The sequence below is a fragment of the Leucopleurus acutus genome, assembly GCF_964270905.1.
Source record: "Leucopleurus acutus genome assembly, chromosome: 3".
In the NCBI taxonomy this organism is placed as follows: Eukaryota; Metazoa; Chordata; class Mammalia; order Artiodactyla; family Delphinidae; genus Leucopleurus; species Leucopleurus acutus.
The window spans coordinates 113,612,172-113,634,403 of record NC_139145.1 but is presented as its reverse complement, the minus strand read 5'-3'; the positions used below and the strand labels follow the sequence as shown (position 1 = coordinate 113,634,403).

At 38.4% G+C, this 22,232-nt stretch overlaps 1 protein-coding gene across 1 annotated transcript in view; it reads left to right on the top strand.

Annotated features, from left to right (window-relative positions):
• Window positions 1-22,232, top strand: part of JMY (junction mediating and regulatory protein, p53 cofactor) — a 73,369-nt gene that overhangs the window by 10,478 nt on the left and 40,659 nt on the right. Inside the window, exon 2 of the mRNA XM_082836365.1 lies at window positions 19,711-19,884. Coding sequence (XP_082692491.1) covers window positions 19,711-19,884 — 174 coding nt within the window. The remainder of the gene's footprint in view (window positions 1-19,710; window positions 19,885-22,232) is intronic.

Below are 22,232 nucleotides of genomic sequence, written 5' to 3'. Positions count from 1 at the left end.
AAAATAAAACATTTATTTTTATTGAGTTATAATTGATTTTCAATATTATATCAGTTTCAGGTGTACAACATAGTGATTCAAAATTTTTGTAGATTATACTCCATCTAAAGTTGCTGTAGGACTTTCCTGGTGGCACAGTGGTTAAGAATCCGCCTGCCAGTGCAGGGGACATAGGTTCGATCCCTGGTCTGAGAAGATCCCACAGGCCATGGAGCAACTAAGCCCGTGTGCCACAACTACTGAGCCTGTGCTCTAGAGCCTGCAACCACAACTACTGAGCCCGTGTGCCACAACTGTTGAAGCCCGCACACCTAGAGCCTGTGCTCTGCAACAAGAGAAGCCCCCGCTCACTACAACTAGAGAAAGCCCGCGCACAGCAACGAAGACCCAATGCAGCCAAAAATAAATAAATAAAATTATATATAAAACAAAAATTTACTGTAAAATATTAGCTATATTCCCTTTGCTGTACAGCATATCCTTGTAGCTTATTTACTTTATACATAATACTTTGTCCCTTTTAATCCCCTTACCTCTATTTCCCATCCCCCTTGCCCTCTCCCCACTGGTAACCACTAGTTTGTTCTCTATATCTCTGACTCTGTTTCTTTTTTTTTGTTATGTTCATTCCTTTGTTTTATTTTTTAGACTCCATATATATGTGATATCATACCGTATTTGTCTTTTCTGAGTTGTTTTACTAAGCATAATACCCTCCAGGTCCATCCATGTTGTTCAGATGGCAAAATTTCATTTTTTTAAAATGGCTGAGTATTATTCCATTGTATATATATTTCACCGTATTTTCAGTCTTCCTAGACCCAGAAGATTGGTATCATTCACGTAAGGGAAAGATGATAGACTGGTTATGATTAGGGACAAATAAGGTAGTGGTTAAGAGCTTGAGTTAAGCTGTGGAGGATTCACTTCTGTCTTTCACCAGCTACCTAACTTTAGGCAAGTTCTGGTTCTTTGCCTCTGGTTCTTTGTAAAATGGCATAATAGTTATACCTACATCACTGTGTTATATGTACATACTGATTAGTAAATGCATACTGATTCAGAAATGTTAAATATGAATTTTAGAACTGAAGAACTATGGAGTCATTCATGCATTGGTTACTGCTTTCTCATGTTGCTCCTACACCCACTTTAGTTTAATCTCACTGTTTCATCCTTGGACTATTTCAAGGATGAAAATATTGAAACTATTCAATAGTTTGAATAGTTTGGATGTATGGACTATTTCATCTCACTATTTCATCCTTAGCTCCCCTTCAGTGTCTTCCTTGCATTGTAGCCTTTGTATACCTTGCTCCCAAACTATTTTATGATGTGGACCATTTTTAAAGTCTTTATTGAATTTGTTACAATGTTGCTTCTGTTTTATGTTTTGGTTTTTTGGCCCTGCGGCATGTGGGATCCTAGCTCCCCGACCAGGGATCGAACCTGCACCCCCTGCATTGGATGGCAAAGTCTTAACCACTGGACCACCACGGAAGTCCCCCAAACTATTTTAAAGCATTACTTTGCACATCTTCATACCCAACTCTTTAGCTGTAACATACACACACCAAACCAAACTCCTCCATTGCTTACCATTGTCCTGTGAACAGATTCCAAATTCCTGACATTCAGAGTCATACATATTTTGGTTAGCTTGCCAGTCTCTTATCTCTTTCTCTGCTCTACGTGAACCTTTCATTATTCTAGTCAAGCTCTTTTACCCATTATTCACTGAGCTCACTGTACACCATGCTCCATTGTATAGGACACCCACCCCACCCATGTTGTCATTCTTTTGTCTAAGTTCCACCCTTCTTTCCAGGGCCAGGTCAGGTGCCCTTCCTGAAGAAAGTCATTTCTGACCACTGTCAGAAACCAGAGGACTTGCTGTCAGAAATTCGGAGATCAGAGAGGCCTTATGTTACATACGGTTCATATCATGCATAACTGCTGCCCTGGTTTTTCTCCTTATGGCCCCCTTCTACCCTTTAAAATGCATTTAACCAGGAGACAGAGATGGGGTTTGTTGTTATTTTTTCTAATGCCTGAATTCCCCAGTGTTTCTGTACACAGCAGGTGCTCGGTAGATGTTTTTTGATATGTTATAAAGGTGGTTTCTGTGTATGACATGTATACATGTACCTAACATTTTTTTTTTTTTTTTTGCGGTAAGCGGGCCTCTCACTGTTGTGGCCTCTCCCGTTGCGGAGCACAGGCTCCGGACGCGCAGGCTCAGCGGCCATGGCTTACGGGCCCAGCCGCTCCGCGGCATGTGGAATCTTCCCGGACCGGGGCACGAAGCCGTGTCCCCTGCATCGGCAGGCGGACTCTTAACCACTGCGCCACCAGGGAAGCCCACATGTACCTAACATTTTAATTAAAGGTGTCTCCTCCCCAGGAGTAAAATGAAGTCAAATTTGCCACTCACCTATGAAGTGAAGAATCTGAAAACCAATTTTTATTTATTTTTTATTTTTTTTTGCAGTATGTGGGCCTCTCACTGCTGTGGCCTCTCCCGTTGCGGAGCACAGGCTCCGGACGCACAGGCTCAGTGGCCATGGCTCACGGGCCCAGCCGCTCCGCGGCATGTGGGTTCTTCCCAGACCGGGGCACAAACCCATGCCCCCTGCATCGACAGGCGGACTCTCAACCACTGTGCCACCAGGGAAGCCCTGAAAATCAATTTTTAAAATATCAGAATGGGTCATTACTGTCAGTAGCCCTTACACGTTGTAAAATTGGATTTCAGCATTAACAGTTGTTGACAATCAGTGATTAACATAGAAATAACAAAAATGATTCAAACAAGAACAGAGTTGAGCAGTGCTTTGTGAATGTGGAAAATGTGTGTGGCATTGGTCCTTACTTGACAGTTGGGGAAACAAGGCACCTAGACCTAAGGGCAGTTCCTAGGGCCACAGATCCAATTTCATTGCTGGTATAGGCCTCTCCCATCTGAGCACCTCATTGCTAGTCTTGAGTCACCCTTTTCCACAAACAGATGATTGTTTGCATGTCTTAATAATTAATGATGATATTATTTGTAGATTTTTATGTTGCTTCTTAAACATCTTTTTTTTTTTGGCCGTGTTGGGTCTTTGTTGCTGGGCGCGGGCTTTCTCTAGTTACTGCGAGCAGGGGCTACTCTTCGTTGTGGTGCGCGGGCTTCTCATTGCGTTGGCTTCTCTTGCTGCGGAGCACAGGTTCTAGGTGCGAGGGCTTCAGTAGTTGTGGCTCGCAGGCCCCTAGAGCTCATGGGGGGTGTCTAGTTGCGGAGCGTGGGCTCAGTAGTTGTGGTGCACAGGCTTACTTGCTCCGTGGCATGTGGGATCTTCCTGGACCAGGGATCAAACCCATGTCTGCTGCATTGGCAGGCGGATTCTTAACCACTGCACCACCAGGGAAGTCCTAAACATCTTTTTTTTTTTTTTTTTCTTTTTTCCTGGCTGTACCTCGAGGCATGTGGGATCTTAGTTCCCAGACCGGGGATCGAACCCGCACCCTGTGCAGTGGAAGCACAGAGTCTTTAATCACTGGACCACCGGGGAAGTCCCTAAACATCTTATTAATTAAGGGGAAAAAAATGAGGCACTCTTTGGGGTTTGACACATTAAAGTAGGAAGAAAGTTATGAAACTCTGCTCAGGAGAGAGTTTAGCTTCTGAATTTTATACCTAGGGCTTCAGAAATTATTCTAGGATCTTCAAGGATAGTGGCAGTCCTATAATCCTGAAGTCAGAAAGAGGACTCTAGAACTAACTCTGATTGGCACAGTACAGGATGGGGACTCCACAGTTAAGCACAGGAGGTGCTCTTTTTCTCTCCTGTATTTGTAACTTTTCACTGGGTTAGAAGCCAAGTTGAATAGGATTAGGGAAGGGAGTAAATGGCACAAGGTAGTTTTGTTCTTTCTCTGTTGCAGTGGTTAGGGTTAGGGGAGTCTTGAAAGAAATTATTTAAAAGCTGTTGTCACTATCTCCTTTAACAACCTGATGAAAGTTGTGGGTCCTTGCCCTAGAGAAATTTTGCAATAAGCAGAGCTTTGTTTCAAAAATCAGTGTAGGTTAAAAGCTTAGTTTTTATCAGGTTAGATCAGGGGAGGCAAAAAAGGTGTCCATTAGGAAAGCTGGAAAGAAGGGTAAGGGAGAAGTGTTCTACTTATTAGGCTAATATATTTAATTAATGCTTTATATAATTCTGCTTCATTTCTTTTAAGTGAATCGGTAGAGCAAAATAACTTTCTAAAATTGCATTAGAGATGTGTCAGATTTGGAAACAAATAATTCAGCTCTGTACTTTCAGCCCCTGTTCCCGCCTGTCCTCCTTTCCTCTGCATCCTGTAGTGAGCATCTCTATATTGTATTGGGTGCAGTTGAGCCCTTCTGAAATCATCCTTTGCAGGCATGTTGTATTCTCAGATACATCTGCGTTCTGACTCCGTTTGTGTCCATCAATGAATCTTCTCAAATTAGCAAACAGCATTTTCTCCATTTTAAATTCAGGCTTTCACTGTACATCCCAAACATCCTTAATCCTAAGCAAGCTGACTCTCTTTCCAATTTCTTTGTACGCTTTTTTGTGTGTATTATTTATAGCACCTTTTACATTTCACAGTTCATAACCTGCAAATAGCCACAGTTCAGTTTATTTAGTCCCTGGATTTAGTCAGCTTTGGTTAGCAAAATAGAAAATTAAATACATTACTATAACAGGTTGTGATTATATTTTACAGTTGAATTCTTTTATCTGAGTTTATAGGAAATGGTTTAGACTAAACAGTCTAATGCTTAGTAAATTGCATCTTTTGACATTTTAAAATACATTCCCTTTAAGATTATTTTCGGATCCTTAGATTAAAATAGATTGCGAGTTGAAGCTATAATTGGTTTTTAGGTAATCAAATGTTAGAAAAACATGAAACTTTATAGCAAAGAAGACAAATTAATAAATTAGCAGTGTTAGGTGAGATGCCTTGAGCTTCTCTGCAGGAGTATTAAGTTTAGTTGGTTCATAATAGCTTTGCAGAAGTACTGCTCTGTTGATCAAAGGCATTTGGGAAATAAATAAATGTTAATATTTGAATAGAATAACTGATTTTCTTTCTTATGGTTGCATGTCTGTGTAGAGTCCTATTACGATTTAATTAACAAGCATATAGTGACTTGATGTTTTTGTGTTGGTACAAAATAGTATCTAAACTGTTTGGTGCGTTATATTTACTTTAGTGTCTCAGTAAGAAGAGCTCAAGGAAGCTTAGTATTTGAGGATTGTCTTACTGATGAATCCTGTCATTTGAGTGCTTGTAAATGGCTCGGGGAAATTTATTATTGAGGGACGTTGCTACCATGTTGGGTTTTTTCTGATTCTTTTAACAGTTTTGCTATTCCTAGGACTCGGTAGAAAATCAACGTAAATGTTCCATTTTCAAGTGGAATAAAAAATAAAGGGCTTCTGTGAATGCACATTTTCTTGCAAGGAGAGAATTATTGCCTTTATTAAAACTACAAAAAGATAGTTTAGGGAATTCCCTGGAGGTCCAGTGGCTAGGACTCCGTGCTTTCACTGCTGAGGGTTCGGGTTCGATCTCTGGGGGACTAAGATCCCACAAGCTGCAAGGCGTGGCCAAAAAAAAAAAGTTCATGATTCATTGTAAAGATTACCATTGTTTTGCTGCTATTATACACTCACCTCACCCCCACCCCCCCATTTTCTTGTCCTGTTCTTCCTTAATCTGGTTATTTTATTTCTGATGTGCTGCAGCCTTGGTGTTAAGCCATGGTGGAGGTGAGCACCTTTGCCACGAGTTAGAACTGATTTCTGGGACTTGAGAAGAGTGTCGTGATTAGAAATTGATTATTCACACAGCTGCTATTACTTTCATAATCCTCCTTTTCAACTGTAGCTTAAAATAGATGACTTAACACATGACTTAGCTACTTATGAATAATAAGTAGGTGAGCAAAGGAAGAGAAGTGTGTATCATTTTCATATTTCTCATACTTTAGTAAAAGTTATATGTGTAGTTTTGGATATTGTGGCAAAGGGGATAATTTAATTTTCCTTTTTTGATGTGTAAGCCAGGATACTTTTGGGGTGGGAAAGTGAAGAAGAAATAGAGTATAAGACTTTCCTTTTAAAAAAAGAGTGTATTTACTTGATAGATCATGATTGAAAAGTGGAATGTAAACCCAGCTCCTTCCCCCGTCTCCTCATCTCTTCAGAGGCACCTCGGAGGCAGTCACCCATAAGTTTCTTGTGTGTCTTGCAGATTCAGTTACATGTACAAAGACATAGAGTATATATATGTCCTATTTTCCGCCTTTAAGCAACTCAAATGGTAGCATGTTATATATATCTTGGTTTTTTTTCCCTCAATAAACAGTATTTCTTCCAGTTGCTAGATAATGCTCCATTGAATCGATTTGGTTTGGTATATAGGTTTTTCCTGATCTTTTGCTGTTGAAATAGCATATCTTTTCCCACATGTGCATGTATATCTACAGGATAAAATTCTGTAAGAGGAATTGCTGGGTCAAAGAGAAATATGCATTTTGTTGAAATTGCTTTCTGTAGAGGATGTATCAATTTACACTTTTTCAAACAAAAGGAGGAGGTTGCTATTTGTTTCTGTATCCTTTTAAACACAAGACTGTATTTTCAAAACCTTTTGATCTTATCCATGAAAAGTTTCAGTTTGTGATTTATTTTGAGGTATGAATGAGTCTTCATTTGTTCAGGAGTAATTTCTGTGAACTCATTCATTCCATTTTTTACCTATTTGTTGTTTGGTTTGTTTTGATCTTGGAAATTGTCTATATTGCAAATATTTTTCCCGTTGTTATTTGTTTCTTGATTTAGTTTTTTTGTCTGTAGCCAGATGATTTTGTTCTTTGCATTTAAATTGTTGACACTGCTGTAATTTATTTTGGTGTAAGGAGTAAGGTGGGAATCCAACTTTTTTTTATTCCTGACTAAATGACAATTATCACAAACATTTCTTGAATGATTCATGCTTATTGTGCAGTAAACTTTCATATATCTGAACTCTTTACTACTTCATTGTACTTGGTGCTTATATTAAATATTTATGCTACCTGGTAGGCCATTGCCGTTCTCCACAATTACTCTTTATAAAAAAATTGCGGGGCGGGGGGAACTTCCCTGGTGGTACAGTGGTTAAGACTCCATGCTTCCAATGCAGGGGGCACGGGTTCGATCCCTGGTTGGAGAACTGAGATCCCACATGCCTAACAGCACAGCCAAAAAAAATATTATTTTTTTGCTATTTTATTCTCTTATTTTTCCATGTAAACTTTATTTATTTTTTTAACATCTTTATTGGAGAATAATTGCTTTACAATGGTGTGTTAGTTTCTGCTATTCACTGCTCTAACAAAGTGAATCAGCTATACATATACATACATCCCCATATATCCTCCCTCTTACATCTCGCTCCCACCCTCCCTATCCCACACTTCCAGGTGGACACAAAGCACCGAGCTGATCGCCCTGTAGTATGCGGCTGCTTCCCACTAGCTGTCTATTTTACATTTGGTAGTGTATATATGTCCATGCCACCCTCTCACTTTGTCCCAGCTCACCCTCTCCCCACCTGTGTCCTCATATCCATTCTCTATGTCTGCGTCTTTATTCCTGTCCTGCCCCTAGGTTCTTCAGAACCTTTTTTTTTTTTTAGATTCCATATATATGTGTTAGCATATGGTATTTGTTTTTCTCTTTCTGACTTACTTCACTCTGTATGACAGTCTCCAGGTCCATCCACCTTGCTACAAATGACCCAGTTTCGTTTCTTTTTATGGCTGAGTAATAGTCCATTGTATATATGTGCCACATCTTCTTTATCCATTCATCCAATGATGGACACTTAGGTTGCTTCCATGTCCTGGCTATTGTAAATAGAGCTGCAATGAACACTTTGGTACATGACTCTTTGAATTACGGTTTTCTCAGGGTATATGCCCAGTAGGGGGATTGCTAGGTGTATGGTAGTTCTATTTATAGTTTTTTGAGGAACCTCCATGCTGTTCTCCATAGTGGCTGTATCAATTTACATTCCCAGCAACAGTGCAAGAGGGTTCCCTTTTCTCCACACCCTCTCCAGCATTTATTGTTTGTAGATTTTTTGATGATGACCATTCTGACTTGGTGTGAGGTGATACCTCATTGTAGTTTCGATTTGCATTTCTCTAATGATTAATGATGTTGAGCATCCCTTCATGTGTGTGTTAGCAATCTGTATATCTTCTTTGGAGAAATGTCTATTTAGGTCTTCTGCCCATTTGGATTGGGTTGTTTGTCTTTTTGATATTGAGCTGCATGAGTTGCTTGTATATTTTGGAGATTAATCCTTTGTCAGTTGCTTCATTTGCAAATATTTTCTCCCATTCTGAGGGTTGTCTTTTCGTCTTGTTTATGGTTAACGGTGCAAAAGCTTTGAAGTTTCATTAGGTCCCATTTGGTTTATTTTTGTTTTTATTTCCATTTCTCTAGGAGGTGGGTCAAAAAGGGTCTTGCTGTGATTTACGTCATAGAGTGTTCTGCTTATGTTTTCCTCTAAGAGTTTTATAGTATCTGGCCTTACATTTAGGTCTTTAATCGATTTTGAGTTGATTTTTGTGTATGGTGTTAGAAAGTGTTCTAATTTCATTCTTTTACATGTAACTGTCCAGTTTTCCCACACCACCTATTGGAAGATGCTGTTTTTTCTCCACTGTACACTGTTGCCTCCTTTATCAAAGATAAGGTGACCATATGTGTGTGAGTTTATCTCTGGGCTTTCTGTCCTGTTCCACTGATCTATATTTCTGGTTTTGTTCTGGTACCATACTGTCTTGATTACTGTCACTTTGTAGTATAGTCTGAAGTCAGGGAGCCTGATTCCTCCAGCTCCATTTTTCTTTCCCAAGATTGCTTTGGCTACTCGGGGTCTATTGTGTTTCCATACAAATTGTGAATTTTTTTGTTCTAGTTCTGTGAAAAATGCCATTGGTCATTTGATAGGCACTGCATTGAATCTGTAGATTGCTTTGGGTAGTAGAGTCATTTTCACAATGTTGATTCTTCCAACCCAGGAACACGGTATATCTCTCCATCTGTTTATATCATCTTTAATTTCTTTCATCAGTGTCTTATAGTTTTCTGCATACAGGTCTTTTGTCTCCTTAGGTAGGTTTATTCCTAGATTTTTAAAATTCTTTTTGTTGCAGTGGTAAATGGGAGTGTTTCCTTAATTTCGCTTTCAGATTTTTCATCATTAGTGTATAAGAATGCAAGAGATTTCTGTGCATTAATTTTGTATCCTGCTACTTTACCAAATGCATTGATTAGCTCTAGTAGTTTTCTGGTAGCATCTTTAGGATTCTCTAAGTATGGTATCATGTCATCCGCGAACAGTGACAGTTTTACTTCTTCTTTCTGATTTGGATTCCTTTTATTTCTTTTTCTTCTCTGATTGCTGTGGCTAAAACTTCCAGAACTGTGTTGACTAATAGTGGTGAGAATGGGCAACCTTGTCTTGTTCCTGATGGTTTCAGTTTTTCACCACTGAGAACGATGTTGGCTCTAGGCTTGTCATATATGACCTTTTTTATGTTGAGGTAAGTTCCCTCTATGTCTACTTTCTGGAGGGTTTTTATCATAAATGGGTGTTGAATTTTGTCAAAATCTTTTTCTGCATCTATTGAGATGATCGTATGGTTTTTCTCCTTCAATTTGTTAATATGGTGTATCACATTGATTGATTTGCATATATTGAAGAATCATTGCATTCCTGGAATAAACCCCACTTGATCATGTTGTATGATCCTTTTAATGTGATGTTGGATTCTGTTTGCTAGTATTTTGCTGAGGATTTTTGCATCTATGTTCATCAATGATGTTGGCCTGTAGTTTTCTTTCTTTGTGACATCTTTGTCTGGTTTTGGTATCAGGGTGATGGTGGCCTCGTAGAATGAGTTTGGGAGTGTTCTTCCCTCTGCTATACTTTGGAAGAGTTTTGAGAAGAATAGCTGTTAGCTCTTCTCTAAATGCTAGAATTCTCCTGTGAAGCCATCTGGTCCTGGGCTTTTGTTTGTTGGAAGATTTTTAATGACAGTTTCAATTTCAGTGCTTGTGATTGGTCTGTTTATATTTTCTGTTTCTTCCTGGTTCAGTCTTGGAAGGTTGTACATTTCTAAGAATTTGTCCATTTCTTCCAGGTTGTCCTTTTTATTGGCATAGAGTTACTTGTAGTAATCTCTCATGATCCTTTGTATTTCTGCAGTGTAAGTTGTTATTTCTCCTTTTTCATTTCTATTGATTTGAGTCTTCTCCCTTTTTGTCTTGATGAGTCTGGCTAATGGTTTATCAATTTTGTTTATCTTCTCAAAGAACCTGCTTTTAGTTTTATTGATCTTTGCTATCGTTTCCTTCATTTCTTTTTCATTTATTTCTGATCTCATCTTTATGATTTCTTTCCTTCTGCTAACTTTGGGTTTTTTTTTTTTTTTTGGTTCTTATTTCTCTGATTGCTTTAGGTGTAAGGTTAGGTTGTTTATTTGAGATGTTTCTTGTTTGTTGAGGTAGGATTGTATTGCTATAAACTTCCCTCTTAGAACTGCTTTTGCTGCGTCCCATAGATTTTGGGTCGTCGTGTTTTCATTGTCATTTCTTTCTAGGAATTTTTTGATTTTCTCAGTGATCTCTTGGTTATTAAGTAGTGTATTGTTTAGCCTCCATGTGTTTGTATTTTTTACAGATTTTTTCCTGTAATTGATACCTAGTCTCATAGCGTTTTGGTCAGAAAAGATACTTGACACGGTTTCATGTTTCTTAAATTTACCAAGGCTTGATTTGTGACCCAAGATATGATCTATCCTCGAGAATGTTCCATGAGCAGTTGAGAGGAAAGTGTAATATGCTGTTTTTGAACAGAATGACCTATAAATATCAATTAAGTCCCTCTTGTTTAATGTGTCATTTAAAGCTTGTGTTGTCTTACTTATTTTCATTTTGGATGATCTGTCCATTGGTGAAAGTGGAGTGTTGAAGTCCCCTACTATTATTGTGTTACTGTCGATTTCCCCTTTTATGGCTGTTAGCGTTTGTCTTAATGTATCGAGGTGCTCGTATGTTGGGTGCATAAATATTTACAATTCTTATATTTCTTGGATCGATCCTTTTATCATTATGTAGTGTGCTCCTTTGTCTCTTGTAATAGTCTTTAAAGTTTATTTTGTCTGATAAGAGAATTGCTACTCCGGCTTTCTTTTGATTTTCATTTGCATGGAATATCTTTTTCCATCCCCTCACTTTCAGTCTGTATGGGTCCTTAGGTCTGAAGTGGGTCTGTTGTAGACAGCATACGTATGGGTCTTGTTTTTGTTTCCAGTCAGCCAGTCTGTGTCTTTTGGTTGGGGCATTTAAACCATTTACATTTAATTATAGGTATGCATGTTTCTATTACCATTTTCTTAATTGTTTTGGGGTTGTTATTGTAAGTCTTTTCCTTCTCTTGTGTTTCCTGCCTAGAGAAGTTCCTTTAGCATTTGTTGTGGAGCTGGGTTGGTGGTGCTGAATTCTCTTAGCTTTTGCTTATCTGTAAAGGTTTTAATTTCTCCATCGAATCTGAATGAGATCCTTGCTTGGTAGAGTAATCTTGGTTGTAGGTTTTTCCTTTCATCACTTTAAACATGTCCTGCCACTCCCTTCTGGCTTGCAGAGTTTCTGCTGAAAGATCAGCTGTTAACCTTTTGGGGATTCCCTTGTGTGTTAATTATTGCTTTTCCCTTGCTGCTTTTAATATTTTTCTTTGTATTTAATTTTTGATAGTTTGATTAATATATGTCTTGGCATGTTTCTCCTTGGGTTTATCCTGTATGGGACTCTGCGCTTCTTGGACTTGATTCCTTACCCATATTAGGGAAGTTTTTAACTATGATCTCTTCAGATATTTTCTCAGTCTCTTTCTTCTTCTCTTCTTCTTTTTGGGACCCCAGTAACTCGAATGTTGGTGCATTTAATGTTTTCCCAGAAGTCTCTTGAGATTGGCCTCAATTCTTTGCATTCTTTTGTCTTTATTTTGTTCTGCAGTAGTTATTTTCACTATCTTACAGATCACTTATCGGTTCTCCTGCCTCAGTTATTCTGCTATTGATTCCTTTTAGAGAAAATTCTTAATTTCATTTATTGTGGTGTTCATCATTGTTTGCTCTTTAGTTCTTCTAGGCCCTTGTTAAACATTTCTTCTGTTTTCTCCATTCTGTTTCCAAGATTTTGGGTCATTACTGTCATTACTCTGAATTGTTTTTCAGGTAGACTGTCTATTTCCTCTTCATTTGTTTGGTCTGGTGGGTTTTTACCTTGCTCCTTCATCTGCTGTATATTTTTCTGTTTCCTCATTTTGCTTAACTTACTCTGTTGGGGTCTGCATTTCCCAGGTTGCAGGTTTGTAGTTCCCGTTGATTTTGGTGTCTGCTCCCAGAGGGTAAAAGGTTGGTTCAGTGGGTTGTGTAGACTTCCTGGTGTAGGGGACTGGTGCCTGTGTTCTGGTGGATGAGGCTGGATGTTGTCTTTTTGGTGGGCAAGACCATGTCTGGTCGTGTGTTTTGGGGTATCTGTGAACTTGTTATGATTTTAGGCAGCCTCTGTGCTAATGGATGGGGTTGTGTTCCTGTCTTGCTAGTTGTTTGGCATAGGGTGTCCAGCACTGTAGCTTGCTGGTCGTTGAGTGGAGCTGGGTCTTAGCGTCGAGATGGAGATCTCTGGGAGAGCTTTCGCCGTTTGATACTATGTGCGGCCGGGAGGTCTCTGGTGGACCATAGTCTTAAACTTGGCTCTCCCACCTCAGAGGCTCAGGCCTGCTACCCGGCCAGAGCACCAAGACCCTGTCAGCCACACGGCTCAGAAGAAAAGGGAGACAAAAAAAGAAAGAATGAAATTTAAATAATTAATTAAATAAAGTCATTAAAATAGAAAAAAATTATTTTAAAAAAAGTAATAGAAAAAAGAAAAGAAAGGAAGAGAGCAGCTAAACCAAAAAACAAATCCACCGATGATAACAAGCCCTAAAAACTATACTAAAAAGAAACAATGGACAGTCAGAACCCTAGGACAAACGGCAAAAGCAAAGCTATACAGAGAAAATCACACGAAGAAGCATACACATACACACTCACAAAAAGAAAAAAGAAAGTTTTATATATATATATATATATAAATTAAAAAAGGAAGAGAGCAACCAAATCAGTAAACAAATCTACCAATGTTAATAAGCTGTAACTACTAAACTAAGATAAACATATAACCGGAAACAAATTAGATGCAGAAAGCAAACCCCAAGTCTACAGTTGCTCCCAGAGTCCACCACCTAAATTTTGGGATGATTTGTTGTCTATTCAGGTATTCCACAGGTGCAGGGTACGTACATCAAGGTGATTGTGGAGATTTAATCCGCTGCTCCTGAGGTTTGCTGGGAGAAATTTGCCTTTCTCTTCTTTGTTCACTTACCTCCTGCGGTTCAGCTTTGGATTTGGTCCCGCCTCTGTGGGTAGGTCACCTGAGGGTGTCTTTTGGGAAGTCTGAGGTCTTCTGGCAGCATTCAGTCGGTGTTCTGTAGGAGTTGTTCCACATGTAGATGTAGTTTTGATGTGTTTGTGGGGAGGACGGTGATCTCCACGTCTTACTCCTCTGCCATCTTGAAGGCACCCCCTCCATGTGAACTTTAAAATTGGCCTTTTCTTATGCCATGAAAGTGTGAAGAGGTTGTTTTATTACCATGTGAAATTTATAGATTAGTGAGAATTGATATTTTTATTTTTACTCTTCCATTTATTTACTTTTTTTGTACCTTAACATTTTATTTACATGGCTCTTAAAAGATTTAAGTTTATTCCTAGGTATTTTTCTGTTTTGTTGCAGATGGAATCCTGGCTGGTTGTTTTGTATTTAATATGAAAGGGGCTGTTGGTTTCTGCATGTAAATTATAACACCTTACTGAATTCTATTTCTCTTGTGATTTTTCAGTTTATTCTAAATTCGGATTCTCAATTGCTAGTTTTTAAATTAATGGATAGAATTCTATCAAAAGAACTGGAATATCTTCATGATCATTTCACTGTTTCTTTGTAGTAGTAAAAGGCTAAATTATAATTTTTAAAAAACAAGTAAACACATCAGAATGAAGGGAGTTATTTAATTTGATGATTTTAATGGCCATCGCTTTTATTTTTTAATTTTTTGTTTATTCCTTTTTTTTTTTTTTGGCGGTACGCGGGCCTCTCACTGTTGTGACCTCTCCCGTTGCGGAGCACAGACTCCAGACGCGCAGGCTCAGCGGCCATGGCTCACGGGCCTAGCCGCTCCACAGCATGTGGGATCTTCCCGGACTAGGGCACGAACCCGCGTCCCCTGCATCGGCAGGCGGACGCTCAGCCACTGCGCCACCAGGGAAGCCCTGTTTATTCTTATTTATTTATTTATTTAATGTATTTGCCAGGGGTGGGGGGTGAGCTATTGCTTTTAAACATCCAGTTTCATTGAATGGCCCATGTATTAGAGGTAAGTCCTGGCCAGGCCTGGAGGTAAGGCCAGGCTGACTTTGTCTCTTTGTACCTGTCTTTTTTTTTTAAACAGGATTTTCTTTTTGTTTTTTGTTTTTTTTTGGCCACTTTGGGTCTTTGTTGCTGCACGCGGGCTTTCTCTCTAGTTGCGGTGAGCAGAGGCTACTCTTGGTTGCAGTGCACGGGCTTCTCATTGTGGTGGCTTGTTGCGGAGCATGGGCTCTGGGTGCTCAGGCTTCAGTAGTTGCAGCACACGGGCTTCAGTAGTTGCGGCACGCAGGCTTCAGTAGTTGTGGCTCACGGGCTCTAGAGCGTAGACTCAGTAGTTGTAGCGTACGGGCTTAGTTGCTGTGCAGCATGTGGGATCTTCCTGGACCGGGGATTGAACCTGTGTCCCCTGCATTGACAGGCGGAATCTTAACCACTGCACCACCAGGGCAAGTCCCTGTACCTGTCTTCTAAAGATGAAGATCGTTCTGGGGTTGGCTTCAGTAGTAACTTTTTTTTGTTCTGGGGTTGGCTTCAGTAGTAACTTTTTTTTTTAGATTAGCTAAAAATGCTTTAATAGGGAACTGAACCATGAGAAATGGGAGTTTTGGCTTAATTTTAGTCTGAAAAGTGGTAATTGAGCTAAAATAAAATAATACTTAAATAGTAAGAGAAAGAGTGAGAGGGGAAAATGATTTTAGATCCAGGAAAAAAAATGTTACATAACGTAATTCTGCAGTTTTCAGTTTGAAAATTCAGTTTGAAAATGGACTATATAATTTGTATAATTTACAGAGACTTGCCTCGTGTTGTAGTTAATGTGGCCATATAAGGTGTTTACTGAAGCAGTGCTTCTGAAACTTTGCTGTGCATACTCATCACTCATTCTGATTCTGGGGGTCTGGAGTGGGCTCTGAGGTTCTATACTAACAAGTAATCAGATGTTGCTGATCCCAGACCATGCTTCAAGTAACCAGGTACTAAATGACCATGACTTTAATATGGTTATTTAGATAAGTTTAACTTTGTAAACTAAAAATCAAACAGGTCCCATTGATCAGATGCATCATTCTTTTTTTCTACTTCATCATTGGTTTCACTGCTTATTAGAATGTGCTGCTTTTACAGTCTCAATGTGATGTCCTGCTCAGTAGTGTGTACCCTCTACCCCGGGGAGCACGGCACTCTGCCACCCCCGTCCTCCCATCCAGGATTCAATTGTGTGACGCTTTTTATTCATGTGATTTCTCCAGACTGCGTTGCTCTTCTTCACCTGTCTAGCACTTCCCATCCTTCGAGACCCAGTTCAAATCCTAGCTTTAGAACATCTTTTTCAGCCGCTTTAGCCTACTATGAACTGTGATTGTCTTCTACAGTCAGTATTTTACTTACATGTCTGTTTGTTTCCCTAGTTAGATTGTAGACTTTTTAAAGATAAGGTTTATCTTGGACATTTTGCATTCCCTTCATGACCTCTTCTCATGGATATCTAAAAAACACTTTGGACACAGTGTCTCTGAATCCATAATTTTGCCTCTAAAAACCTGTTTCTATTCCTGTGTTCTTTGTATCAATGAATACCAAAGACCTTAGGGTAAAGAGAAAATCCAGTCTTTCATCAAGTCCTGTTAATTTTATCTCCAAAGCATTTCTTAAATCTTTGCTTTTCTCTTCCTCCAATCTAGGCTTACATGGACTGACCCAGGAGATTATGAACTGATCTATCTGCATCCACTCTGGTGCCCCTTCTCACCACTGTAGTATAACTCAGGTCTATCATGTATGTTAGTGTCTCCAGAATTGTCTTTCATTATGTTCCCTTTCTCTGTTTACTCCATTTTGTAAACCTTATTTTATGGTATCCAGGGATATGCCCTTCTGTCTTTCTAACCCAGTCTTCCCTTTACACTTTTATCCCTTTTTATCCTTCAGAATAAAAGTCAAGATTCCCTTACTTGGGAAAGTATTTATTCCCTAATGCTTCCCTGGAACCAGAGAGGTTTTTGAAGGAAAAACAAAACAACAGTCCTTTTATGGCATCTCTTTGCTTTCGGCATAAAGCAAGATCCCACTTGGTCTGGCCTCTGTCTGCATCTGTAAATTATTTATGTGTTTTCTGTTGTTAAAATCCCTGATGTTTGAATTGATTTCTGTCTTCTAGTGGACCTCTATTAAAAACAAACAACAAACAAAACCAACCTACCGAAAACTACTTGTTAACAAAGCAGAAAGATATTGTTTGATTAGTCTGATCACCTTAAAACAGTAGGGCTTAACAGGGATGAAAATCAGTGTTAATTGGATATTACAGATTTATTTTTAATGATTCTCGGTTTTATTTAAAAAATAAAAAGCATGCATAGCATACAGTGAAATATAAAACTATGTCTTTAAATAGGTTTGCTATCATTTAAAAGTTAATAGACTAAAAAAAGTTAATAGACTGTTTTATCACTTTCAGGTTTATAGAAAAATTGAGTAGAAAAGCATTGTGCTTTTGTGTTATATCTAAAAAGTCATCAAACCCAAGCTTACCTAGATTTTCCCGTGTTATTTTCTAAGAGTTTTATAACTTTGCATCTTACATTTAGGTTTGTGATCCATTTTGAGTTAATTTTTGAGTTAAGGTCCGTAGATTTCTTTTTTCTTTCGTACGCGGATGTCCATTTGTTGAAAAGGCTGATCTCTTCATTGAATTCCCTTTGCTCTTTCATCAGAAGATTACTTGACTGTGTGTGGGGAGGTTTACTTTTGGAATCTCTTCCATTGATCTGTTCTTTTACCAATACCACACTGTCTTGATTACTGTAGATTTATAGTAACTAGTGAAGTTGAATGGAGAGTGTCAGTCTTTTAACTTTGTTCATCAATATTGTGTTGGTTATTCTGGATCTTTTGCCTTTCCATATAAACTTGAGAATTCATTTGTTGATATCCACAAAATAACTTGCTGAGACTTTAAATGGCATTGCATTGATCCTATAGATCAAGTTTGGTAGAACTGACACCTTGACAATACTGAGTTTTCCAATCCATATGTGGAATACTTCCATTTAATTTGGGTCTTTGAGTTCTTTCATCAGAGTTGTGTAATTTTCCTCATAGATTCTGTACATAATTAGATTTATACCTGTGTATTTCATTTTTTGAATACTTGTATGCAGAACTGTGGATTGGGAGGGAGGGTTGTCTGTAAAGTTATATGCTGATTTTTAACTAGGCAGGGGTTGGCGCCCCTAACCCCATATTACAGTTGTTCAAGGGTCAACTGTATTATGTACAACACAATATGATAACCAAAGCAAGAAGCTGGGAAAGAGGATAGTAGTGGAAACTTTAGGTATGAGAAAGAATAGCAGAATTTTGTGCTTTTGAGGAGATGAGACTGTCACCAAGTAAATGGACACCAAGAATAAGTATATAAAATAGTGTCCTGGGAGTCCCTGGCGGTCCAGTGGTAAGGTCTCAGTGCTTTCACTGCTGTGGGCCTGGGTTCAATCCCTGGGGACTAAGATCCCACAAGCCATGCAGCATGGCCAAAAATGAATAAATAAAAGTAAAATAGTGTCTTGCCACATGGTTCATTCAAAGGTTCTTTAAATTTCAGCTTAAGCTTCTGTGGATAGCCTTTTCTCTCTAACCTGCTCTGAACTAGGTCATAGTTTTTCACCATCTCCCCACCTCTTATTCTTTCTCTTGGCACCCATTGTTTAATTGTGTTACATTTTTTTTTTTTTTGCGGTACGCGGGCCTCTCAGTGCTGTGGCCTCTCCCGCTGCGGAGCACAGGCTCCGGACGCGCAGGCTCAGCGGCCATGGCTCACGGGCCCAGCCGCTCCGCGGCATGCGGGATCCTCCCGGACCGGGGCACGAACCCGCGCCCCCTGCATCGGCAGGCGGAATCTCAACCACTGCACCACCAGGGAAGCCCCCATTGTGTTACTTTTATTCTTTACTTTTTATTTAAATTTTTTTTTTTTTTTTTTTTTTTTTTTTGGTGGTACGCGGGCCTGTCACTGCCGTGGCCTCTCCCGTTGCAGAACACAGGCTCCAGACGCGCAGGCTCAGCGGCCATGGCTCACGGGCCCAGCCGCTCCGCGGCATGTGGGATCCTCCCGGACCGGGGCACGAACCCGTGTCCCCTGCATCGGCAGGCGGACTCTCAACCACTGCGCCACCAGGGAAGCCCTATTCTTTACTTTTTAAAAAGTAATAATTTTCATAGCATTTATCACAGTTTGTAATTTTTTTAAACTTTATTTAGTTTGCTTATTTACTACACAGTAAACTCCATGAAGAAAGGAACCATGTTTTTTTTTTAAATTTAATTTATTTTTTATACAACAGGTTCTTATTAGTTACCTATTTTATACATACTAGCATATATATGTCAGTCCCAGTCTCCCAGTTCATCCCACCCCCCACCCCCACTTTCCTCCCTTGGTGTCCATACGTTTGTTCTCTGCATCTGTCTCTCTATTTCTGCTTTGCAAACTGAAGAAAGGAACCATGTTTTTGTATGCCCAGTGCCTAACATGTATTAAGATGCTCAGTCCTTACTTGTTGAGAAATGAATGAATATCTTTATAAACATACATATACACATGAGTATCAAAGAATGCAAAGTAAGAAAGTTATAAAAATCTATTATAGTCAGTTTTAAACTCTTCAATAGAGTTGAGGGGTGTTTTCACCTAGAGTTTGAAGGAAGTGATAGGCATGAGTTGAAGTTTTTGAAGGAATGTTCCAAATTTGGAGGAGGAAAAGAGTGGCAAGATTATTTGGGGAAATTAGTAAAATAATGTTGGCAAGAGTTGATAACTACTTTGTAGATTAGCAATGATTATATAAGTATGGAGAAAGCTACTAGATGCTGGGAAAAAAATTTTAAGAGTTAAGGGTAGGCAGATAGTATGGAATTCCAGAAAATGCAGAGAACAGGAATAATATGGTAACAGTAGTTAGAAAAGGATTTTTAGGCAGTTGTCTTGTAGTAAGACACCTAAGGCATGGAGATAAGTGATGAAAGCAATTAGTGCTCCTCATTCTCTTTAGTTCTGCATTTCAGAGTTCCAAGGTCCTGAGATGATAGGGAATTTGCAAGTTTTATAGGTTATTACAGTTGGATTTCTTTGTAGTGAAATTTTCTTGTTCCACAGCTCTTGGATAAGCACAAGAATACAGAGAGCATGGTAGAGCTTCTGGACTTGTATCAGATGGAGGATGAAGCCTACAGCAGCCTTGCAGAAGCCACAACTGAACTCTATCAGTATTTACTACAGCCATTCCGAGACATGCGAGAACTTGCCATGCTACGAAGACAGCAGATCAAGGTATTTTTTTTTAAATCTAAATAGTAACCTGCCTGTTTCATAGTTCTCAGCGTGGCTGGCTATACATTTTAATTATTAGAGGAGCTTTTATAAATGTAAATATCTGATCCATTGTCCCCAGAGATTCTAGTTTGGTAGTTTTGTGATACATAGAGCCTGAACACCTCATTTTAAAAGCATCTGAAAAGGCGACTTTGCTGAGTAGCCAGGGCTGAGAAAAGCCTAGAAAATTTGTAAATACATTGAGATTCTCATCTTTCCCCCTTTCCTGTGCTTTTTTTCCCCTATCTACTCCTGTCTCCCTTTTAATGTTTTGGGTATTATCTAGTCTTAGACTTATTTAGTAGGAGTTTTGAGAACATTTGTTTTGGGAAGACCTTGTTTTGAAAGTTACAAGGCATTAATGGTACAGCTTTAAAATTCATGACATTTACTTTTGTGTGTAAAATATATATTACTTTTTTTGAGGCAAGTGTTAAGGGTTTGGTTTTATAGCTGACCTCAAATCAATGTTGCTGTGTTTAATTCACATGGAAATATTGCTGAACTAGGATATTAAACAACTTTTTGTGTATTAATGCGTGAATTTGGAACATTATTTACGAAATTTATATCTGGGAAATTGCCACTTATTCTGAAAACTTTGTGCTTGGGGGCAAGAATGAGTAGTATAATATTTGAAAAATTATTACAAGGTAAAGCATGTCTGTCTTTTTCCCTTTACTAATGAGTCAAGATATGGAACAATACAGACTGTCACATAATTGACACACTCTCCTTTATTAATACTTTCGAAAAATATTGGGTTGTTAAGTCAGTTTTATCATAAACTTGGCATTTTGGGTAAAATGGTAACTAGTAACTAAGAATTTTTAGACACTACAGTTTCCTCCAATTAAAAAAAAATGAACTATAGATATTTGTCCATTTGAAAACTTGACTGGAAGGCTAGGGATGAACTGGATGATATACATGGAGGCCCCATCTACTTCTACACTAAGCTGCAGTGTTTAGCTGAGATAATCTATATACAGCTTAACATTGATTATCAGAATCTATGTGAATTTTTGCTTTCATATTATATCATGGTTTGTATTGAGTATTAATATTAGCAAATGGATTGAACCTTCTTGTCAGGCTGTATTGTCCACTAGCGTCAGTTATTACTCCATTTTTTTCCCCTGGGAAGCAGAGTATAGGTGAGGAGGAACAGACAACATATTTCTTAAACTGTTAACATTTTCAAAGGTAAAAATCGTATTTTACTGCATTGCTCCTCAAATGCCCCATCAACTATGATGATGAGCTAGTAAGAGAACATGAACAAATTTGTGCCAAAAAATTCTACAACTTAGATGAAATGGATACACTTCTTAGAGAAATACAAATTGTCAAAATAGAGTCAAGAAAAAATAGAAAAAATTTGGTAGCTCCGTATTAACAAAGTTGAATTCATAATTTAAAACCTTCTCACAAAGAAAACTCCAGGGCCAGGTAAAGGATCATTGGAGGATTTAAAAGAGGGAACACTTCCCAACTCATTTTTGAGGCCAGCATTATCCAAATCAAACGACATTATAGAAAAAAAGAAAACTACAGATAAACGTCCCTCATGAATGTAGATGCAGTAATTCTTAACATAATATTGAAAAATAGGATTCAGTAATATACTGTGATTAGGGTTTATCTTAGAAAGGCAAGATTGGTTTAACATTACAAAAACTAATCAATGTAACTCACCATATTATTAATAAAGGAAAAAGATCAACATGGCTGGGTGCAGAAATGCACTTGATAAAAAGCTCATTGCCCATCCATGGTAAAATCTCAGCAGCCTAGGAAGAGAAGGGAACTTCTTTAAGCTGATAAAGGGTATGTGTGGAAAGCCTGTCTAATATCATACATGATGGTGAATGACTGAATTCTTCCCCCACTAAGATTGGTAACTAGGTAAGATTGTCTGCTCCCACAACTTTTATTCAGTATTTCTCCGGAGTTTGTCGCCAGTTCAATAAAGCAAAAAAAAAATAAAAGGCATATATAAATTAGAAAAAAAGTAGATTATTTGTTTGTAGATCATGTGATCACACATGTAAAAAAATTAAGAATCTAAAAAAGCTACTGGAAATAATCTGTAAGTTTAGTTACAAGGTCAGTATTAAAGATTCAATTGCATTTTCTATCTTCCAGAAATGAAGTTGTAATCAAAAATTTTTAAATGCCTTTTACATTAGCATCTCTGAACATGAAATGTTTAGGGATAAATTTTATAAAATATATGAAAGGACTGTATACTGAAAAATTATAAGATTTTGATGAGAAAAATTAAAGCATACCTAAATAAATGG